General features: G+C 40.2%; 1 protein-coding gene across 7 annotated transcripts in view; it reads left to right on the plus strand.

Annotated features, from left to right (window-relative positions):
- The window catches only part of LOC120537126 (long-chain-fatty-acid--CoA ligase 4-like), a 91,857-nt gene extending 88,229 nt beyond the window's left edge, over window positions 1–3,628 (plus strand). For all 7 annotated transcript variants that reach the window (XM_039765806.1, XM_039765808.1, XM_039765807.1 and 4 more), the window contains exon 17: window positions 1,919–3,628. In XM_039765806.1, the coding sequence (XP_039621740.1) occupies window positions 1,919–2,082 (164 nt within the window). In that variant the 3' untranslated portion in view covers window positions 2,083–3,628. The remainder of the gene's footprint in view (window positions 1–1,918) is intronic.
- The last annotated feature ends 15,994 nt before the right edge of the window (window positions 3,629–19,622 follow it).

Raw genomic sequence — 19,622 nt, forward strand, 5'->3', positions numbered from 1 at the left:
GCCCTCACTGACTCACTAATTTTCCAACTTTCCATGTAGGTAGAGGGCTGAAATTTGGCCGGCTCATTCCTTACAGGTTACTTACAAAAGTTAAGCAGGTTTAATTTCAAAATTCTATGCGTAACGGTCATAACTGAATCCTACTTACATACGTCCATAGCCTGCAGCTCGGTCGCCGTGTGAGGCGGCGTTGCTTCCCCCATCCCCACGCCTCCCACATAGTTGGCTGCCTGCCTATATTGCGTCCCCCATCCCCACGCCTCCCAAGTAATTGGCTGCCTGCCCATATAAGGCCGTCCGTTGCACCGGTCTCTTCATTCCCTTCCTTGCTTCGCCACGGTATTCATGTCTCCTTGCTGATAACTGCAGCCTTTTTATTTAATCGAAAGCTTCTCCGCTGTTTTATTGTGCTGATAACTGCAGCCTTTTTATTTAATCGAAAGCTTCTCCGCTGTTTTATTGTTCGTTTATTATGCTTATAGTTATTGTGTAGGTATTTTAGACTTAGTTTACATTGTTCAGGTACCCATTTCTTTTACCGTTCCAACCGTACCCCCATTAACATGTCTATCGAGGTGATCACCATCGATCAAAGAACTGTCACTTACCGAGTGGTTTCCCTGCCCGGAGGTGCCGCCTGCCTTTTCCATTCTCTGTGTTACATATTGCACGGCCATATATATATATATATATATATATATATATATATATATATATATATATATATATATATATATATATATATATATATATATATATATATATATATATAGCGAGAGAGAGAGAGATATATATATATAAATAAATAAATAAATAATCATTTTTAATGTAGGTAGATCATTTTGACTTGGTCATTTTAAAAGTAGCTCGCAAGCTGAAAAAGTGTGGGCACCCCTGATCTAGAGCTTGGGTGGCAAATTGTCTTAAACATGTGGGAGGATGTGGTCAAAAATTGTAAGCTGTGATATTAATAATTCAGTTTATCCACAGTCAGCATTATACAATTTGCCTACACTTACTGTTTGAGTTCTTTGGTATCGAAAGATTCTACAGCAGAGGGCTGTTGTAATACTTTTAATAAATAATATTAATTAATTTATAATTAAATTAAAAGGTCTTTAATGCATAACAGAGAAATGGTTTTAAATACTTGTTGACTGGCAGTAGAAGCTACATTGGAATGGTTCCCAAATTACAAGAATGTTGATGCTATTTAGTATACAAACAAGATTAATATAAGTTTTTTTTATTTAAAATTTGTATTTGTAGTATTTCATTCTCCATAAAAAAACAGCCATAACAATAATAATTTCCCCACTGGAGTAGCATAGGAGACACAGATATCAAAAGTATCAACATGATGGCAGGATTGTACCACGAGGCTTTAACTATATTGCTGACAGTTAATTAAATTCAAAGTCAAAATATACATGTTTCCCAAATAAGCTTAAATGAAAATTTGGCAAATATCCACTGCAGTTCACTGTCATCTATGAGTTGTTTGATGACACTCTAAAAATTTGCTTCTGGCTCCTTAAAATGTTCTCTGTATTCAGCCTCTCATTTGATTAACATTGTGCATTGAACATATGGTGGTCTTGGTTCTCAGAATGCAGTGGCATGAACACAATAAAATGGAATCATGTGGTTGAAACTATGCTTTTCCAGACTTGTCTTTTAAATTTAACCTAATCTTCTTTTTTTGTTCTTCCTGTTTATATAGAAAGTTTTTTTTAATGATTTTGTTTAATCAGTTTTCATGTTCATTCAATCATAGTAATTTTGTCAGTTACTGTCCACATGTATGTCTACAAAATAAATGTATTCTTTTTAATTTGATTTGTAGTTAGTTATGCACATTTTTTTTTCTCAAGTACATCTGTGAAAGAATTAATTTTACATATTTTTTTTCCTGCAGATGCTGTAAAATTAGAACGGTTTGAAATCCCTGTAAAGGTTCGCTTGAGTCCTGAACCGTGGACCCCAGAGACTGGACTGGTTACAGATGCATTCAAACTGAAACGGAAAGAGCTGAAAAACCATTATCTTAATGATATAGAGAGAATGTATGGGGGGAAGTAACCACAAACTCTTATATCGTTAAATTGTGGAGTAGGCACATTTGATGTCAATTCATGATTTCTTAAACTGTGGCATTTTCAGTCTTTAAACTGTACTTCAACTTTTGTTGTTAAAATGGTGGTCATATGATCTCTTGAATATTACAGATGGTCATATTGCTTTTGCCGGTCTCTCTCAAAACATTTCCAGCTTTCAGTATACTCTGTGGTACTGTCCATTACTTCTCTAGTGACTAGCTCCTAGATTTACTTTAGATTCGTGAAACCTGTAAATAAAGTGACCATGTATCAATGTAAATTTTATAAAAAAAATATATATATATACTTAAGGTTAAAAGTTGAAAACACGTGTTTAAACTGCCATTCATTTTCTAAGTTTTGTACTTTGAGCTTTTGTAACTACTGTGTCTATAGGCACTGTTTAGTGTTTCATACATACATTCTCATCTTTGAGAATATTTTTTTTTTGTTGTTAAAAAGGGAGAAAGTAATATCTTCTTATTTTAAATAAGTTATTAAAATGACCAAATGCAGTGTACAAAGTGATTGTTTTTAGAGTTGTTTAGGGGATGCAGATATCTGTTTATGGCAGTGTAATATTCGCACAAAGTCCTGATGTATATTATATTTTTATCCTGCCATTCACGGTTTGCAATGATTAGTCATGCGGACAGGTTATTCTTGAGCAAGAATTGCACAGCATCATAATATTTGACTTTGAACTCGTGCACTCTACAAATATTTCTTTCTATAAAACAGAGCAAGATGCTTATTTGAAATATCATTTTTTAATTTTCTGCACGTTTATTATATGTATTTTAGTTGCATTTTGAGAAATACGTATATATTTTTTCTACTGTGTAAATCATATTTATTCTACAAAAGTCATTTTGAGATGCTTGTGTTGGGCAAGCAACATTGAAGACCGTGCTGTTTTATTTTTTTTTATCTGACCAAACAGAAGAGGCCTGAATTAACCCAGTTTTACAAATAATGCCTGGCCAATTCTGGATGACGAATGCAACAACAACTATTTGCCTACTTTTTTAAGTTGATGCTGTACTGTAGGTAATATATACCATATATACTCATGTATAAGTCGGGTCTAGAAACCCGAAAAATTGATCATAAAATCAGACCCCAACTTATACTCCCGTTCAAAAATGCTACCCTTACATTTTTTTTAAACATCTTCTTCCTTCCTCCAATCTCACTCAGACACATCACATTTTGTTGCAGCTGTGCAGTTACCAATTTCTTTCATCACTTCAATGACTTTTAATTTAAAACCAGCTTCATATTTTCTTGTGATTGAATGCTCCGTCATAGATAAGGGATGCTCTTACGATAAAGGTGTATGAGATACAAATAACACTAAATAGGGCAAACGTCGCTTTCGAATAGTTTGGGTATTACCGTGTCGTCATGCAGGCACAGTACTTAGGGGAAAAAAAGGCACTGTGCTCCGTGGTTACTCTCTCAGGTGGGCGTTAGCATATCATAATCTCTTTGACCAATAGCACGAGTTTTCCGCATTTGACTTATACGAATGACATTATAAAATACCAAAAATTATACAGTAAAACCAAGCCCCAACTTATCCGCGGGAGAACTTAAACGTGAGTATATACGGTATATAACACGGTTTAGGACCAATCTTTAGCCACAAAATGGTATCTAAAACCATCTCTGCCCTTCCATTTTACCTGCTTGGGTTTAAGCTTCACAGCCATTAACAGCTGATCCTTCTGCTTCCTGCTAAATGCTTCTATAAATTGCAAACGCCTTTAATCTGTCTTTATTAAATCATGTTTTCCATTACTGTTTTGCTGTATTCGCCTGCCTTCATTTAGGTTCATATTTGGACTTTATAAATTCTAAATGTTTTTGTTACACTTCATTTATCTTTGCTTGCCAAAATTTGAAGTTAGTGTTTTCAGAACTGGATTCCATTCCATTTTTTCTACATTTCTGCAAAATTATAAAATTCAGATGTTTTCAAGGCAGGTCATATCTTGGTTTGTTTTCCATTTAAAACCACGATAAGCCATAACTTGTTTAATTATCCATCCATTATCCAACCCGCTATATCCTAACTACAGGGTCACGGGGGTCCGCTGGAGCCAATCCCAGCCAACACAGGCCACAAGGCAGGAAACAAACCCCGGGCAGGGCGCCAGCCCACCGCAGAGCTTGTTTAATTATTCCTTGTAAAAATTTCTTTCCAAGGCATGTGCAAGAGAAAGTGTTTCACAGAACTACCTCACAGGACTAGGTTTGTACATAACAAAATGCTCCGATTTTAAGTTAGAAGGGAATGTGTCCATTTGTTTATATAGCTACCTTCAATATTATGAATGTCATTTGGACAAATTTCACATCTTCACAATAAAACGTGTCTTATATGCTAGCTAGGCCCGTGTGAAGTCCTGAAATCTGTCCATCACTTCAAATGAATGAATCATAGTTGTGCTAAAGGAGTTATAAGAAATCGTAATCTTGGACTCTAGAAACATAATGCAAATATTGATTTTATTCAGAAGAGACTTTGTTTATAGTGTAGGCATGATTATTAATGTTAGAAATTAAACCAGATTTTATAGTTTTAATGCTGGGCTAACAAAAAAGTACAACTATTATTTTACTATATAACCTCTTTGGCGTTATGTTTAGCCCAGGAAAAACAAGCCAAAAATGATGATTTTTTTTTTTTTCGTAGAAACAAACATGTCAATATCAAAATGTGTACATAAATAGAGTAAAAAACTTATGTCTAGTATCCACTGCGGTACTGATGCAGATTTGACCTTTTTGTGAGTTTTGAAACAATCACCCACAGCCCATACTGAAGCTACACGCAACCAAATTCACCAGGCATACAGTGGCGGGTCGGCTGTGCAGTGCCCTATCATGCACCAGTTTCACTTTCTGTGTCAGCGTCTGATGACCAATTCACAACATCATCATGATCGTTTGAATCGAGTAATGGTTCAGTTTCTGTTTATTCTAAAAATGCCTTTTACGGCTTTTCATTTGCGATTGTGTTTTTAGTTAGAGGCTCTGTCCCAATTATGAATATTCATGAAATACCTTAGAGTTCATTAAAGCACATGGAAATATTCATGATTTTTTACAGAATGATATTGTTTCATCTGCCGGATGTCAGCAGGACCCCGTCCTGAGAGTTTAATTAGGCAAAAAAATGTAAGGTGGGTCATTACATGTCATTCTGAATCTGACTCATGGTTAACTTTAATCACATAGAATTGTGAGCCCAGGTCACACTCGGGGTTAATGTCAAGGTTAATTACAGCAGATTAGAATCCAAAAATGGTTTTGATATATTTAAATGAAATCAACAATTAAATAAATGTGTAAAGAGATGCATTTCCATTGTGATTCTGTCAAAGTCTGTATTTTTAACAAAGTGACATGCCTTGGAAACATTTTGTTCCTGAAATTCTTTGAGCTTCAGATATGGCTGCCTTACTAATGTTTCTGTTGCTGTAAATAAGAACCAAAGCCTGCCCGCTTTTAAAAGGCCTTGTTGCACTTGTCCTGCTCCTGTTTGTGTTCACACAGTGATGGGAGGTGCCATCTTAGAATATGAATTAGTTTAACTTCAGTTATATTTACATGGTCTATTATTTATGATACAGGAATCTTGAAAAGTGGAATAATCAGTGAAACATTCTAGTCATTTTTATTTTATGATATACTTTATTGTGAAGTAGGTTATTCACAACTGTAAAACAGATTATTTTACTTTCCATTGTGTTTGCACTTATTGTATAGCATACCATTCCTAATAATGCTTGAGGGAACAGTTAAGCAGTCTATGAACACCTGTATTTATTTATTGCTTATTATTGAAGTTTGATGTGTAAAGTTAAGTTATTGGTTTGCATCGTCTGTCTGGCTACTGTGAGCTGTGCTGTGTAAACTGACCTGGACTGTCTCTACTGTCTGGACAGGGTTGGGGAGCCTTGGTTCTTGAGGGCCATGGCATTGGCTGGTTCCCTTTCCATTTAATCTTTCAATTCACACACAGTCCCTTCCACCAAATTAAGTGCTTGTCTCTGCAATCTCAGAAACTGTCAGTAGTGTAAGATTTATTTATAGTCTATGATAATCGAATCAAATGATAATCTTCTTAGGAGATCATGGACGTTTGTTCATTTCTTTTGAGGTTATTTGCTTGTTTCCTTCAATATATTTCATTTTCACGTAAATTTCAAAGTTATTGCTTTTGTGACCAGCAGTCACTTACAAATATGGAGCATATTGCAAAGACAAACCAGCTTACCTGGTACTATTTAAACACATAAGTGTTCCTAGTAAAGTAGAAATTGTAAGAAAATGTGTTTGTGACAGAAAAAAAAAATGGTTATTGGGTTTTGCAAATCCAGCCTAGTAAATTAAATCCCAATACATACCATACTGGAGGAGAAAATGTGTGTTGCTGTCAGCTAAAATGCTTGATATAAGAAATGCTGTCAAAAGGAAAACGTGCAACCCTACAGGACCAGAGTTCCCCGCTGTATGAGCTCAAGTCACTTGTGCCCTAAAAGCTGAAGGGCCGATGTGTACATTAAATCATTGAAAGCATTTTATCATCTGAATACTTCAAAAATGCTTAGTCTCCCTGCCAATCAAACGTATGCTTGTCTACATTTAGAGCTGGGGCAGCATGTTGGCACAGTACTTAGCACTGCTGCTTGACACATTCGGGAGGCTGGCCTGTTCACGGTCAGTGTGGAGTTTATAAGTTCTCCTCCTGTTTCTGAAGTTCTCTGGTGAGCGATCACCTCCTTAACCCAAAGATGGCAGGTTTGGAGACCCCTTATGATTGGACCTGCATCATGACAACACTGAATTGGAAGCTCGAAAATGAAACAAATGGATGAACATTTCCAGTTTCATTGTACAGCAGAGTTTTATACACGGTAATGGTTGTCATGTAGAAGTCATATTTGGTGGGAAGTGTGTTTGTTTATTTAGTAGAAATATGGAAAATGTAAAATAAAAAAATAAACACATCTGAATTGTTAGGTATTATTTGACTTAGATGCTACAGCATGCGCACTCTGGGGACCTCTTAAAAATCTTGTGTTTTCAATTCGACTGAAACAACATTAATTTTAACTTAGGAAAATCAGGGCTGCACATTTAGGTGTATTTGATTGTTTATCGCTTGTGAAGGGCAAAACCAAAAAGAAGGTATTTATTGATGTACATATTTATTTATTTATTTTGTAAAAAAAGGATACTCCATTTAAAGAGTTTAAACAAAATTCCAAAGTCACAAACTCAATTAAGTAAATAAGTAACCGGACATAAGTGATCCTAAAAAGCAGTTCATGTTCACAATATTAGAATGTTGTTTTAATTTTTTAGTTTTTCCTGTATTTATATTTTCAGCCATTTTATGAGAAGGGTGTGCTTATTTATGAGTGTGTGTCTGTTATAAAATAAAAGTGATATGTAAGAGAGTACTAATGGTGACATTTGTGGAGATCTGTTTTATATTGATATGTGCATGATTTATACGCTGGGAGTGTTTGTATAAAAGATCTTTAGTACGTGGCTGCACTTCGAGACACTTGACGCTGTGACACGTGAGTTGTCATACTCTTTGCACAATGTTTTGAATAAATACTAAAAATATTTAGAACTGGTCTTGAGAGAGAAGCCGATGATGTATATATGCATTAGTTTATTAAAGATGTACAGCGCTTCAGTCGGATACACTTGTTTGTGTTGTATCTTTTATAAAAACCAGCACAACTCATGTTCTATTTGAATCATTCAAAAATGTAATACCTTTGTCTCGCCATTTTGGTATATACTGTGACAGGCAGTTTAGTTAAGTGAATCCCACATGCAGAGTTGAAACCAAGGGCCAGTAAAACCTCACGAGTCTGTTAGTGCAAGTGTCACGTTCTGATACCCCCCTGTAAGACATATTAATGTAATGTAACAGTGGCACTGTGGGAGCCCAATTTCGAGTCAATTAGGAACAATTTCAATCCTGAACATCTGTACTTAATACTACTTCAGTGTGCAACGTATTAGAATTATTTTGGTGTATGGTGGTGATGGGAGAAAACTGATCAAAGTATAATATATAGAGATTAGTTCATGTCTTACTCGTTTAGTTTTGAAGAGCAGTGGCAATATGTCATAGCTGGTAAGTGTCATCCATAGTGATGGCCCAAACTAGATAGACGTGTTCCCAGGCTGCTTGGTTTAATGCTCATTCTTCCTCTTTCAATGATGCCATGCTTGTATTGCCAGAATTTTTATATTTGTATTTTGTATTTGTTTTCTAAACAAACACCTGAAGGCCAAACACCATTAGACCTACAATAGTGCAGTTTGTGTGTTTGTGTGCAGGATTTGATGCTCAGTAGCAACAGGAAATATTAAAGCAAATCTACTAGTAAAAACACAACTGCTGTTATTGTAATGTAGGAATAAATACTTGACCAATGTTTTGTCTGCTGTCTACATCATTAAGTTCTTTTTGTTGTTTTTTTATACATTTGTCTTTGCTTTCAGAATCTCTGCAATGTGTAAACTAAAGATACTGTAATATTTACAAGGTCCACAGTGGTTGTGGTGCCTAATAGTATTGTAATAAATTCTGAATAAAATAATGAAGAGAGACTTGACCACCTGTATTCATTTTGTTTTGTCCTGAAATAAATATATATATATTTATTTATTTATTTCACCTGACTAAAATATCTAAGGGGGTCCATCCAACTAAATGGCTTTCTCCAAACACATCACACTTTACACTTTTTTTTAACTAACACATTTACATTTGAAAATGTATGTTTAGGTATAACTCTTGTGAACACTAGCCGTTGCCTCAGAGATTTGTGGTTTGTGTGGCTTCTCCTCCCACATTCTTGAAGATTAGGCAATGGCAGGCTGGCACAGAGCGAGTGTGATGTTAGGCAGTTACCAGACTGGCACAGAGTGAGTGTGATGTTAAGCAATGGCAGACTGGCAGAGAGCGAGTGTGATGTTAGGAAATGGCAGACTGGCACAGAGTGAGTGTGATGTTAGGCAGTTACCAGACTGGCACAGAGCGAGTGTGAATTTAGGCAGTTACCAGACTGGCACAGAGTGAGTGTGATGTTAGGCAATGGCAGACTGGCACAGTGTGAGTGTACAGAGCGCTTTCCTAACTTGGGCCTGCTGCTGGATGTTCCTCCTGTAGCTCTGAAACAATAAAGTGGTGTCACAAAGCACACAATGAGACATATCAAGGTTTGGGGCAGCCACCCATATAATGTGGTATCCTGGCTGCAAATCGTCTTTTTTAAGTGGTAGCACTGTTGTGCTCAAAACCGAGTCCAATACAGAACTGAGGGAAAAGGGAAAAAGGGCAGGCTTTTAAAGGGGAAGACAGGAAGTGAGGTCATAAGGATCGGGCACATGTTCATCAATCATTGGATCAAGCCCGGACATGACATCAGAGGGGCCGGAGCTGGTAAGGTCTATTTCCATTGGTTCGGTCCTGGAAGTGATGTCAAGAGAGCCAGGTGGAATCTCCCGGGAATGGTCTACAGGGAAGGGAGAAAAAGAGTCTGTGCACTCAGTGCCACATCCCCGCATGCCTCAGAACTGCCTTCACTCAAGCCCTTTAGCTGCCTCCCATGTGCACGTGTGTGACAGTGGGTTTGAGAATCGCATGCAGTGTTTTAATATTTTCAAAGCACATGTCAAAAAGTATACAAATACAGCAACATAATATTGTTTTTTATTTCATAATGTGCTAAATTCAAATACATTTTTGTCTTGTGGGTTTCTGAGACAACTGGCCTAGAGTAAGAAAACAAGCTTATATCTTTAAAGTGCAAGCAGTAAAGATGAGCAGTTCGGGAGACCCATATTGTCTGATGGTGAAGTAGAAAATCTACCATAGATACAGCGGATGAAATACTAATGAGCTGCTTCTGCCTACGTAAGTACTAGAGATTCACTACTGGCATCTAAAGGCTAAATGTATTTGTAACCCTCTCATAATCTAGTGGTGTCTGTTTCTCCAAAGGCTTGTAGATCCTACATTCTGTTTCAAGAGACTGAAAAACACTGTGGTCAAGGTCATGGAGAGAGAATCTTAAGAAAAACAGCCAACATTCCATTCTTATATGCTTGGTACGATTACTTTCATGGCACACACAAGCATGTAAACAGGACTTGAACTGACATTACCCATTTGTTGGTGACGTGCGATATCTGATCACTACCTTTTTAAAAGTGGCTTACTAGAGTTACTTATGTAGACCTACAGGAGCTTAGCAGCCTTAATGTGATAAAAGAACTCCATATTTCTCACCCAAAATGCTAGCTGATTAAGAAAACCCTCTAAACCAATAAGCAAAACAGGCAAACATACAGTAGATATTTAAGTATAAAAAGATGCAACAAAACCAAATGAGCAGTTCTTGCCCCTACGGTTCATCTCATGCACAATGCACATCCACCATGAAATGTGCATTATAGATAAGCACCGGCTCAAATACCTGCAGCACTGAAAAGAAAATGGAATCATAATGTGTAAGAAGTTTGGGACAAACTTTATTAAGTTAAAAAAGAAAAACTTGTATTTCTGACTTAATTTCCACTAGTTTGCTAGATACAGTCATGTGAAAAAAGTACACACAGCCCTTTTTTTTATCATACCATACCATCTTCTAAGACCACTTAATCCTGAGCAGGGTCATGGGGGGGATGAAGCCTATCCCAGCCAGGATAGGGCACAAGGAAAGATCAATCCCTGGACAGGACACCAGTCCATCTTAGGATGAACACACAAACACACACACTGGGGCCAATTTAGTATCACAAATCCACCTAACCTGCATGTCTTGGGACTGTGGGAGGAGACCAACATGAACAAGGGGACAACATGCAAAGTCCATGTAGGGAGGGCCTGGGACGTGAACTCCAGTCTCCTTACTGCAAGGCTGCAGAACAACCAACACAACACGACGCACTGCGTCACCTTTTTCTAATATACTGTAAGTGGACATATTAAGATTTGATCTTTGTTTAAACAGCATGCATTCATAAAGATGATGTAACAAATATTCCATTGCATAATTTAACTAAACATAAATGCAAATTTTGCATGTCGAAAAGTAAATAAATCCCTATATTTATGACTACTGTACCTCAAATGCTCAAAACTAGAATCCGAATGTCTTTAGAGAGGATCTCCTCTGAATCCGTCTTATTTAAACCTCCAACATTTAGTTTGGTTAGCTCTTTGTTGCTGAAGTGTATGTTACCACCACACCTAAGTCAGAAAAAGCTCCCAGAGACCTTCAGAAAGAAGGCTATAGATGCCTGGAAAGCATTTTAAAAGATCTCCAAGAAAGCTGGATATCTGGACATTCCACCATCCAGAAAATCATCTTTTATGAAATTTCAAGCAACTATCAGCTAGTCCAGGCCAGGCTGCCTCAGCAAATTCAGCACAAAAGCAGCACACATGCTGAAAGAAAGCCTCTAAAAAATTCCATCATGGGACCTCAAGGTAGTTCTTACCACCATTGATGTCAAATTGCATGAGGCTGCACAGATTGGATCTACATGGGTGATGTTCTTTCTGTACAGCAAATGTTTCCTCCTGGGACATCACCACAAGACTAAAGTTAGCCCATGAACGATGACCAGGGCTTACGGAACACCATGGACGGACAAGGCAAAAATAGTTACTTGGCCATCGTACCAGAACACATTTTTGTTGAAAACCATTTGACCAGAAGAACGTGATACCAACTGTAAAGGTGAAACGTTGCTGTATCAGGGCCTGGTCATCTCCCTATCATCAAATCCACTATGAATTCCTCATTGCACTATAATGAGAGACCATCTCTCAGGAGACTGAAACTGAACTGAAAGCAGAAGAACCCAAACATACCAGTAAACCCACCAAGGAATGGCTGAAAAGAAAGAAGTGGAGGGTTCAGGAATGGCCAAGCCAAAGCCCACATCTGAATCCCATCCAGATGTTGTGGGCAGATTTAAAAAGTGGTGCACACTCAAGACACCCCTCAAATATGGCAGGTTACTCAAGCCAAAATTAAATGCAATCCATATGCAAGTGGGCTATTTCATTTTGGCTTATTTAAAAACATATTGACCAAGTGATTGATTGTTTTTCATTATGACTTGCAATTTTCGTGCCAGTTAAATTGCAATACAAAAGCGCATTGCATTTGAATTTTAGATCACGTGTCATAAATAAAGACAAAGCATTTCGCTTAGCGGAAGCTCTGTGTTTATTGCATTTTGACATGACACCCCACTATAATCGTGACATAACTAAAAGTAATCTAATGACTATTTAGCATCAAAAGGTGAGGCAAGGGGCGTCAACAGTTGGAGAAAGAGGTGGTCCACTTCTAAATGTTTCTGTATTCTGCCTGTGGGCACACATTTAGTTACTATGGACTGTGCAGCAGGTAACTGAAATGGGTCAAAGTATGTTTTAGATCTTGCTGATGAAGTTTACTGTTATGTGAAGTTGGCTAAAGTCGTTTTCTTTTTTTAGATGTTAAATTAAGCAGTGCCATTACATTTGTGTGACTTGGGTTCAGAATTCTATGCAATTACATGCCATGAGTAAACCACGAATCAGACTCGGGGTGACGTGTAATGAGCCACTTTACATTTTTAAGCCCAAATAATGCTTTTGCTGCCACCTAGAGGATGAAATAACACAATACTGCAAAGAAATCTCATAAATTTTTCTATACATTTTGACACTTAATATTTACGAGTTAGGGCGGAGCCCCCAACTAAAAACACAAAGGCGAAGGTAGTTTTAGAATGAAGTGAACCATTGTGATGATGATGTGAAATGGTCATCAGACGTTAACATGAATGGTGAAACAGATATACTGTATGCTAGTGCACTGCGTGACTGAACCGGTTTGATATGCCTGGTGAAGCCTCAACGTGGTGCAACAGTAGCTTCATGACAAAAAAGCAAAATAGTTGCGATAAATTGCAAGGACGCGCAAGACTCTGTTCACAATGCAGCAACTGTCAATGTTCATGTCACTAAGCCTTGCACTGTGGTAGATTACAGTAACACCAGGGGTCATGTTGATCGCGTGGATCAGGCACTGTCATTTTACCCTCTCATGCACAAGCAACAGAAAAAAAATTTGAGTGCGCAAAAAGACTCACTTCTACTGTCCCAAGTGCAAAACACATCACACAAAGGGCGTGCACTAAATCTATGTCAGTACAGCAGTGAACATTACTTTGTTTATGCTGACGTTTTGGTATTGACAAGTTACTGTTACAACTTAATAGCGTTTTTTTTCTTGCTGAAAAATATTCAACGTTTTTTTAATCATTTTTTCCTGGGGGTAAACATAACGCTAAACAGGCTTCCTGCCCCACCACCTGCTTCAACTGATCACACCAAGAACGATGTAATAATAATAATATTTATATGTTATACAAAAAGTCAAATACATACACTATTTGCAAACACTAAACTTTTATATATACACTAGCTGTGTAACCCCATGTTGTAAAAAGCCTGGGGTCCTAGAAACTATTGAGATTTGTCAGAAAGAAAATTGAAATGTAGAGATGTCAAGTAATTGAAAGGCACTACTCTGGGCATGTCTCTCGTAGGAGGATTTGTTTTTCCGATGTGCTCGCATCGTTTGTGCATTAATGGCGAGAGGAAAAGTAAAAGGGATACTGTTTTGCCGATGTTAGCGGCTAAGCGACTTTGTCTTTCTTTTGAGGTTTCGTTTTGCTGACGTGCTGGCTCCGCTTGTGTTATTAGCGGCTAAGTGAGTTTTCTGTTTCCTCGGAGGTGGAGCCCTTACCCCAACTCCACCTCTCACTTTCTGGCTGGACAGACACACACACACGTAGATGTGCACCTGGAACCATGAGATACAATTTAGCCATTTCCCGAAGAGTCTGCTGCTGTGAAAAGGTAACGAAAGAATGCACGGTTATAGACTGTCTTGATGTTAATGGAGTAGAAGGTTCATTCCCCTCCTGGAAAACCATATCCCCCCCACCAAAAAGTGAACAGCTTAGTCTCTTAATGACTATTATGGCCTACTAAAGGTCTAGGGCAGTGGTTCTCAACCTGTGGGGTGGGCCCCCCTAGGGGGACACGAAGTAACAAAAAGGGGGGTGCGAAGATGTGAAAAAAAGAAAACAAGAATCAAAAATATGAAAAAAACATCTGTTGAAACCAAAACAAATTAACTTAAACTACATTCTGATACCAGAACAATAAATATAGAGTTAGATAAATGTCGATAAAAGTTAAGTAGTGTGGTACATGGCCGGCTTGTCATACCCCCAGGCCACCAGATGGAGCCCTCCCTACAGTATGGAGGTGCCCCGAAGACCAGCAGGGAGTCATGGACTTTGTAGTTTGTATCTCAGCCCTGCTGGGTACCACAGGGGCCGCAAGAGGGAGCTGCAGGGAGGACCAAAGACTTCTTTGTGCCCTATAACCTGGAAGTGCATCAAAGGAAGAGCGACGTGCTTCCGGGGAGAAGAAGAAGGACTTGTACCTGACCCGGAAGTGATATTGAATCACATGGACTGGGGATTGGGAACACTTCCAGGTCAGGGGGTATAAAAAGACTTTGGGAACTCCAAGACAACGACGAGCTGAGCTGGGTGGAAGGATGGCGACGCGTCTGGGAGTGGAGGATTGATTTATTGTATTTGTGATTAGTGATTGTATGAGTATAGTGGAGGAGAGGGTGCTTTGTGCACTGTGGCATTTAAATAAAGTCAGCTATTGGACTTTTACCTGGTGTCTGGAGTCATTGACAGGGGTTCAAGGGAGCGATAGCACCCCCTGTCTGTCACAGTAGGTATAATAAAATATGCATCTACATTTCAAAAAAATGTTAGGGGGGGCGCGATTAAAACTGTTAAGAAAACTCGGGTTGCAAATACTTAAAGGTTGAGAAACGCTGGTCTAGGGGTACATAAGTAGGCTGTACACAAATGAGAGAGAGAGAGAGATGGGGAGCATCTACTGATATAGTAAATGACGCACCACCGCAGGATCCCAAATTAGGACCCGAGTGCAGCCGTACAATGGGTGACACCTCAGCACCACATTAGTTCGAATGGAATGGTACAGTGGGAGGTTTCCACCAACCCCGAGTTCTTCCTGTAAGTTGGAGGACCTGCTTGCAGGCCTGGGTGCAGGTTAACATCATACCCAGGACGGAGCAATTGCAGGTTAAAGACTTTGCTGAGGGGTCCAACGGAGTTGAGTCACTTCTGGCGTTTAAGGGGTTCGACCTGGAGACAGAGGGAGACATAAAAATTGGAGACGGTTACACACGAAAACAGAAGCAAGATAGGAGGACAACACTAACTTGACTATCACAATATATAGAAATGGATCCTTCAAAGTTTAATAAAACACTTCCAGTTGTCCAAACAAACGAAATAAGTCCACAATTCTTATTATCACACAGCTACTATTGCACCAAATTTCCAAGCATCTGAAAGGCCCACAAATCTTGAACATTCCACAGCACTTCAAGAAATAAAAGAATCCATTTATTTTCCTAAAACAAAAAATAGAGAAAATTACATGCAAAAGCAAGTGCAAGTTAGGAGAACAACACTAATTTGGCTATCTAGCTGAACAGAACTTACACAGCTCGACACATTCCACAATTCAAAGGATTCAAAGTCAGGTTACCACCAGGATCTCTAGCTTAAAAACAACCACATTTCTTTTAACAAACAAAAAAAAAACCCAAAGCCAGGCCAACAAACCCAAAGGGCCAGTTTAAACGTCACACTCAGAATGCTTATGCACATGCATCATGGCTGGCACGCATTCCCAGTGTTCTTTTGACATGTGCCATCAGAAATTAATGTGACGCACGTGTGAGTTGCACTACCAGCAGAACTATGGGTGGCGTGTGTTCAGGCTTTGGAACGTGACATCAGCATTGTTGTTTGCTATCAACATGTGATGGCAGGCTTGCAGCTCCAATAGGTTCTATCTACATGCTTGATGAATGATCCATGCGGTGAAGCAAATAATCAGACTTAAATGATGACATGCAAATGTATTCATCCATTTCTTGTACAGGCAATACAAGCGTCACATATTCCCCATTGTAATGATGCGATACATTTACAGGTCTCACATACCATCTTCTGTGTCACTGTTGCCATCTTCTTTCTTTTTTTTTGGGACCTTCTCAACAGCATCAGAATGCAAAGAATTTTTATGTTTAACATCTTTCTTACCTCAACTCACAATACAGCAAAACGGGACGTTGTTTCCTCACTATGATGAATTCTCACACTGCCACCTGGTGGAATCATCCAGATTTTCTTAAGGTACATGCCCAAGTGTAGACAGTACACTGATCGTGTAGCAGCAGTGTCCTCAAGCACATGCATCATGTAGCATTAAGTATATCCCAGGCCTAAGTCTGCATACTTCGTTTTATTAAAACACAAGTCCTTTTTCCACTTATTCTCTACCCCTAAATCCAAACAAACGTTCTTTGTAACTTGCATCCCACCCACAACTCAATTAGGATTTTAAGAAGAAACACACACACACACACACACAGGCTTGGTTTATGAAGCAGTTGATTCACAGTAGGACGTAAAGCAGATAAGAGCAAGCTCTTCTCTACTAGTGGCTGATGGTGTTAACCCTTTGTTTCTCAAATGTGTATTCCAGCTGTGCTGGCTAGTGCTGTTATGTTGAGGAAATCCATACTGCATCCTTGAATTGTCATTTATAAAGTCCAATGAGACAAGTTGTAGCAATGCTACTAGTAGTTAGAACTGCATCTCCCAGCAGTCCTTGCATGGGCTGTTGGGGTCAAAGGTGGCCAGAGGGGTTTTAAAGGATGGCAGGGGTCAGGAAGGAAAAAAGTTGTTTTTGTTGTTGTACGTTGTGTGTTGCATTTATCTGTCGGACTGCCTGATGTTAGTTCTGGCATATTTCATCATTGTGTCCTGGATTGTATTTGTTTGTTGGGGTCTGGATCATCTGTCTTCCTGTATACTGAGGACTGTGTTTGGATTCTTTGGCTTTCCCGTAAGAAAAGGAATGCTCCTGAACCATCCATCTGCCTTCATCCTTTCAGCAACTACCGGAAGGACTGTGTTTTCCCTTCCCTTTCTACATACAGCTCTCTGGATCCGTCACCTCCCATTTCATCCGGTTTGGTTTTTCCATGGACTTTGCTGTGTGGTGTTTGTGTTTATATGTTAAATGTAATATCATCGAAGGGGTCAAGGGTGGTATTATTGTTTGCATTAAATTAATTTAATTTCATTATATTCTTTATTGTTTAATGTTCCCAGTGTTCCCAGTAGTGTGTGTGTGTGTCATTCCAAGGCTGGGGTTGTTCCTGGGATCTCCTCCACTAAAATAAGTAAATCACCATCACATTGACGGTGTGAATCTTAGTGGCGCTTGACCACTACAGATTTTGGCGAGCCAGGTAGGAGCCATGGTTATTTACGTCCCCTTCTAGTCCAACTTCACTTACACCCTTTCAGAAGCATGTCTGTTGAAAGCGCAGTACAGGGCGAGGAGCTTGAACTAAGTGAGCCACTGGTTGATTTGCGTCCACTGCTTAGGCCACGTCATGTAACGGTCAGAGCCCCTCTCGAGGAGGAGTTGAGCCTGCTGGATTCCCTTTGTGTCTCCAGTCCGGATCAGCCTAAGACCAGCGAAGGACGGCTCCTGCAAGACCTGATGCTGCGCTTAGAACAGCTAGAGACGCGGGTTGACGACATCGCCGCAGTTTTCTCAGTCGAGACGAAACTGTCCTTGGCCTCATTGATGCCACGGCCGCCTGAGTTTCCGGCGTGGCGGTTGTGAAGGTGCAGCGTCTGGAACAGTCCTTCGTGAAGTGTGTGCAGCGCCTGGAAGCCAATATGAGAGAGGAGATCAGGAGGCAGGTGCAGGAAATCTGGCGTGCCGTCACGCAGCCACTGGGGCAGCCGACTCCTGTAACGGGAGTGAGGAACGACTGGGAACAATCGTCCTTGTCCGTTGCAGTGCCGCGGATGGAGTTTCCTAAGCTGGCCCCTCAGTGTGCACCCACGGGCATTGTCGACTTTGTAGAGGAGATCGACATGTTCGTGGAGCTGCATCCTCTGAGTGGAGCCGAGTTGCGGGGATTCCTGAACACGGCACTCAGCGGGTCGGCATGCTCTTGGGGGTTTGCTGACCGGCACAAGTGTAACACCTGGGCGGAGTTTCACGCTGACTTCCTGAATGCGTTGCTCTCTGATGAATACCAAGCGCTGTTGGAAGAAAAGCTCCGGACTTTGGTACAAAAACCATCGCAGAGCCCCTAGGACTTTGTCTTTGAATTCTGTTCATTGTGCCTGAGGTGGCGATCTGACATGCATGAGGAAGAGATAGTGCGAAGTGTCCTTGATGCATGTGACCCTTGGGTGGCAGCTACTCTGAAGGGGGTCGTGAAATCAGTTGATGAGCTGGTGAAGGTGGGGTCCCGAGTGGAAAAGGATTGGGCGGCTATAGGGCTTAGTGGGTCTCGAAAGAGGGTCCCACATCTCGAGATGTCCCCTGTCCCAAACCACGAGGAAAAAGCCCCAGTGGATCCCCGGGCTGATCTCACCCTGGTGCAAGCCACCTTGCCCCTCTTAGTGGTGCCTGTACAAGTGCAAGGAGTCACTGGAGAGGCGGTTGTAGATACAGGGAGCACTTATACCCATATGAAATACAGCTTGTGGGAAAGGATTAAAGTGCTTCATGTGCAGTTAAGGGAAAGTGCAAAAGTAAAATTCTTTCTTGTGGATGGAAGGGCGCGCGGGACAAAGGGCAGGGTTCCTATGAGGTTCTGCTTACATGAGACACACTGGGAGACAGAAGTTTGCATCCTGGAAGATGGCCACCTGTCAATGCCCTTATTACTGGGAATGGACTCTCTTGTGTCGGTAGGTCTTACCATCCACCTGTCACGGCTGGAGTACGAGTTGCCGGGGGGTGAAGTCCATCAGTTTGGGACGAAGGCTCAAAGTAATCTGGTTTGGCCTAACTTGTATTATTACCTCGTGCAGTTGATGGATGAGCCCTGCACAGTAGAGAAGGCAATTCTTGAACAGCCAGAGCTCATTCAGTCACTGCTTAGGAGGTGGTGCTCTGTGTGGACAGACAAATTGGGTCGGACTGAGGTGGTGTGTCACCACATTTACACAGTCGGCCCTGTCCCGGTTCGGCACAGAGCCTACAGAGTGTCACCTCTGAAAAGAGGAATAATCAAGGAGGGGGTTGACCAGATGTTGGCAGATGGGGTCATCGAGCCTTCCACCTCGCCATGGGCTATCCCTGTGGTGCTCATTCAAAAGGCCAACGGGACCTACCGATTCTGTGTGGACTATCGGGAGCTGAACAAGAAGACCTTGGATGATGCTTACCCCATGCCCCTCATTCATGACATCTTGGAGTCTTTGCATGGGGCAGCGGTGTTCAGCTCCCTAGATTTGAAGTCC

Source organism: Polypterus senegalus, chromosome 10, assembly GCF_016835505.1.
Source record: "Polypterus senegalus isolate Bchr_013 chromosome 10, ASM1683550v1, whole genome shotgun sequence".
Classification (NCBI taxonomy): Eukaryota; Metazoa; Chordata; class Cladistia; order Polypteriformes; family Polypteridae; genus Polypterus; species Polypterus senegalus.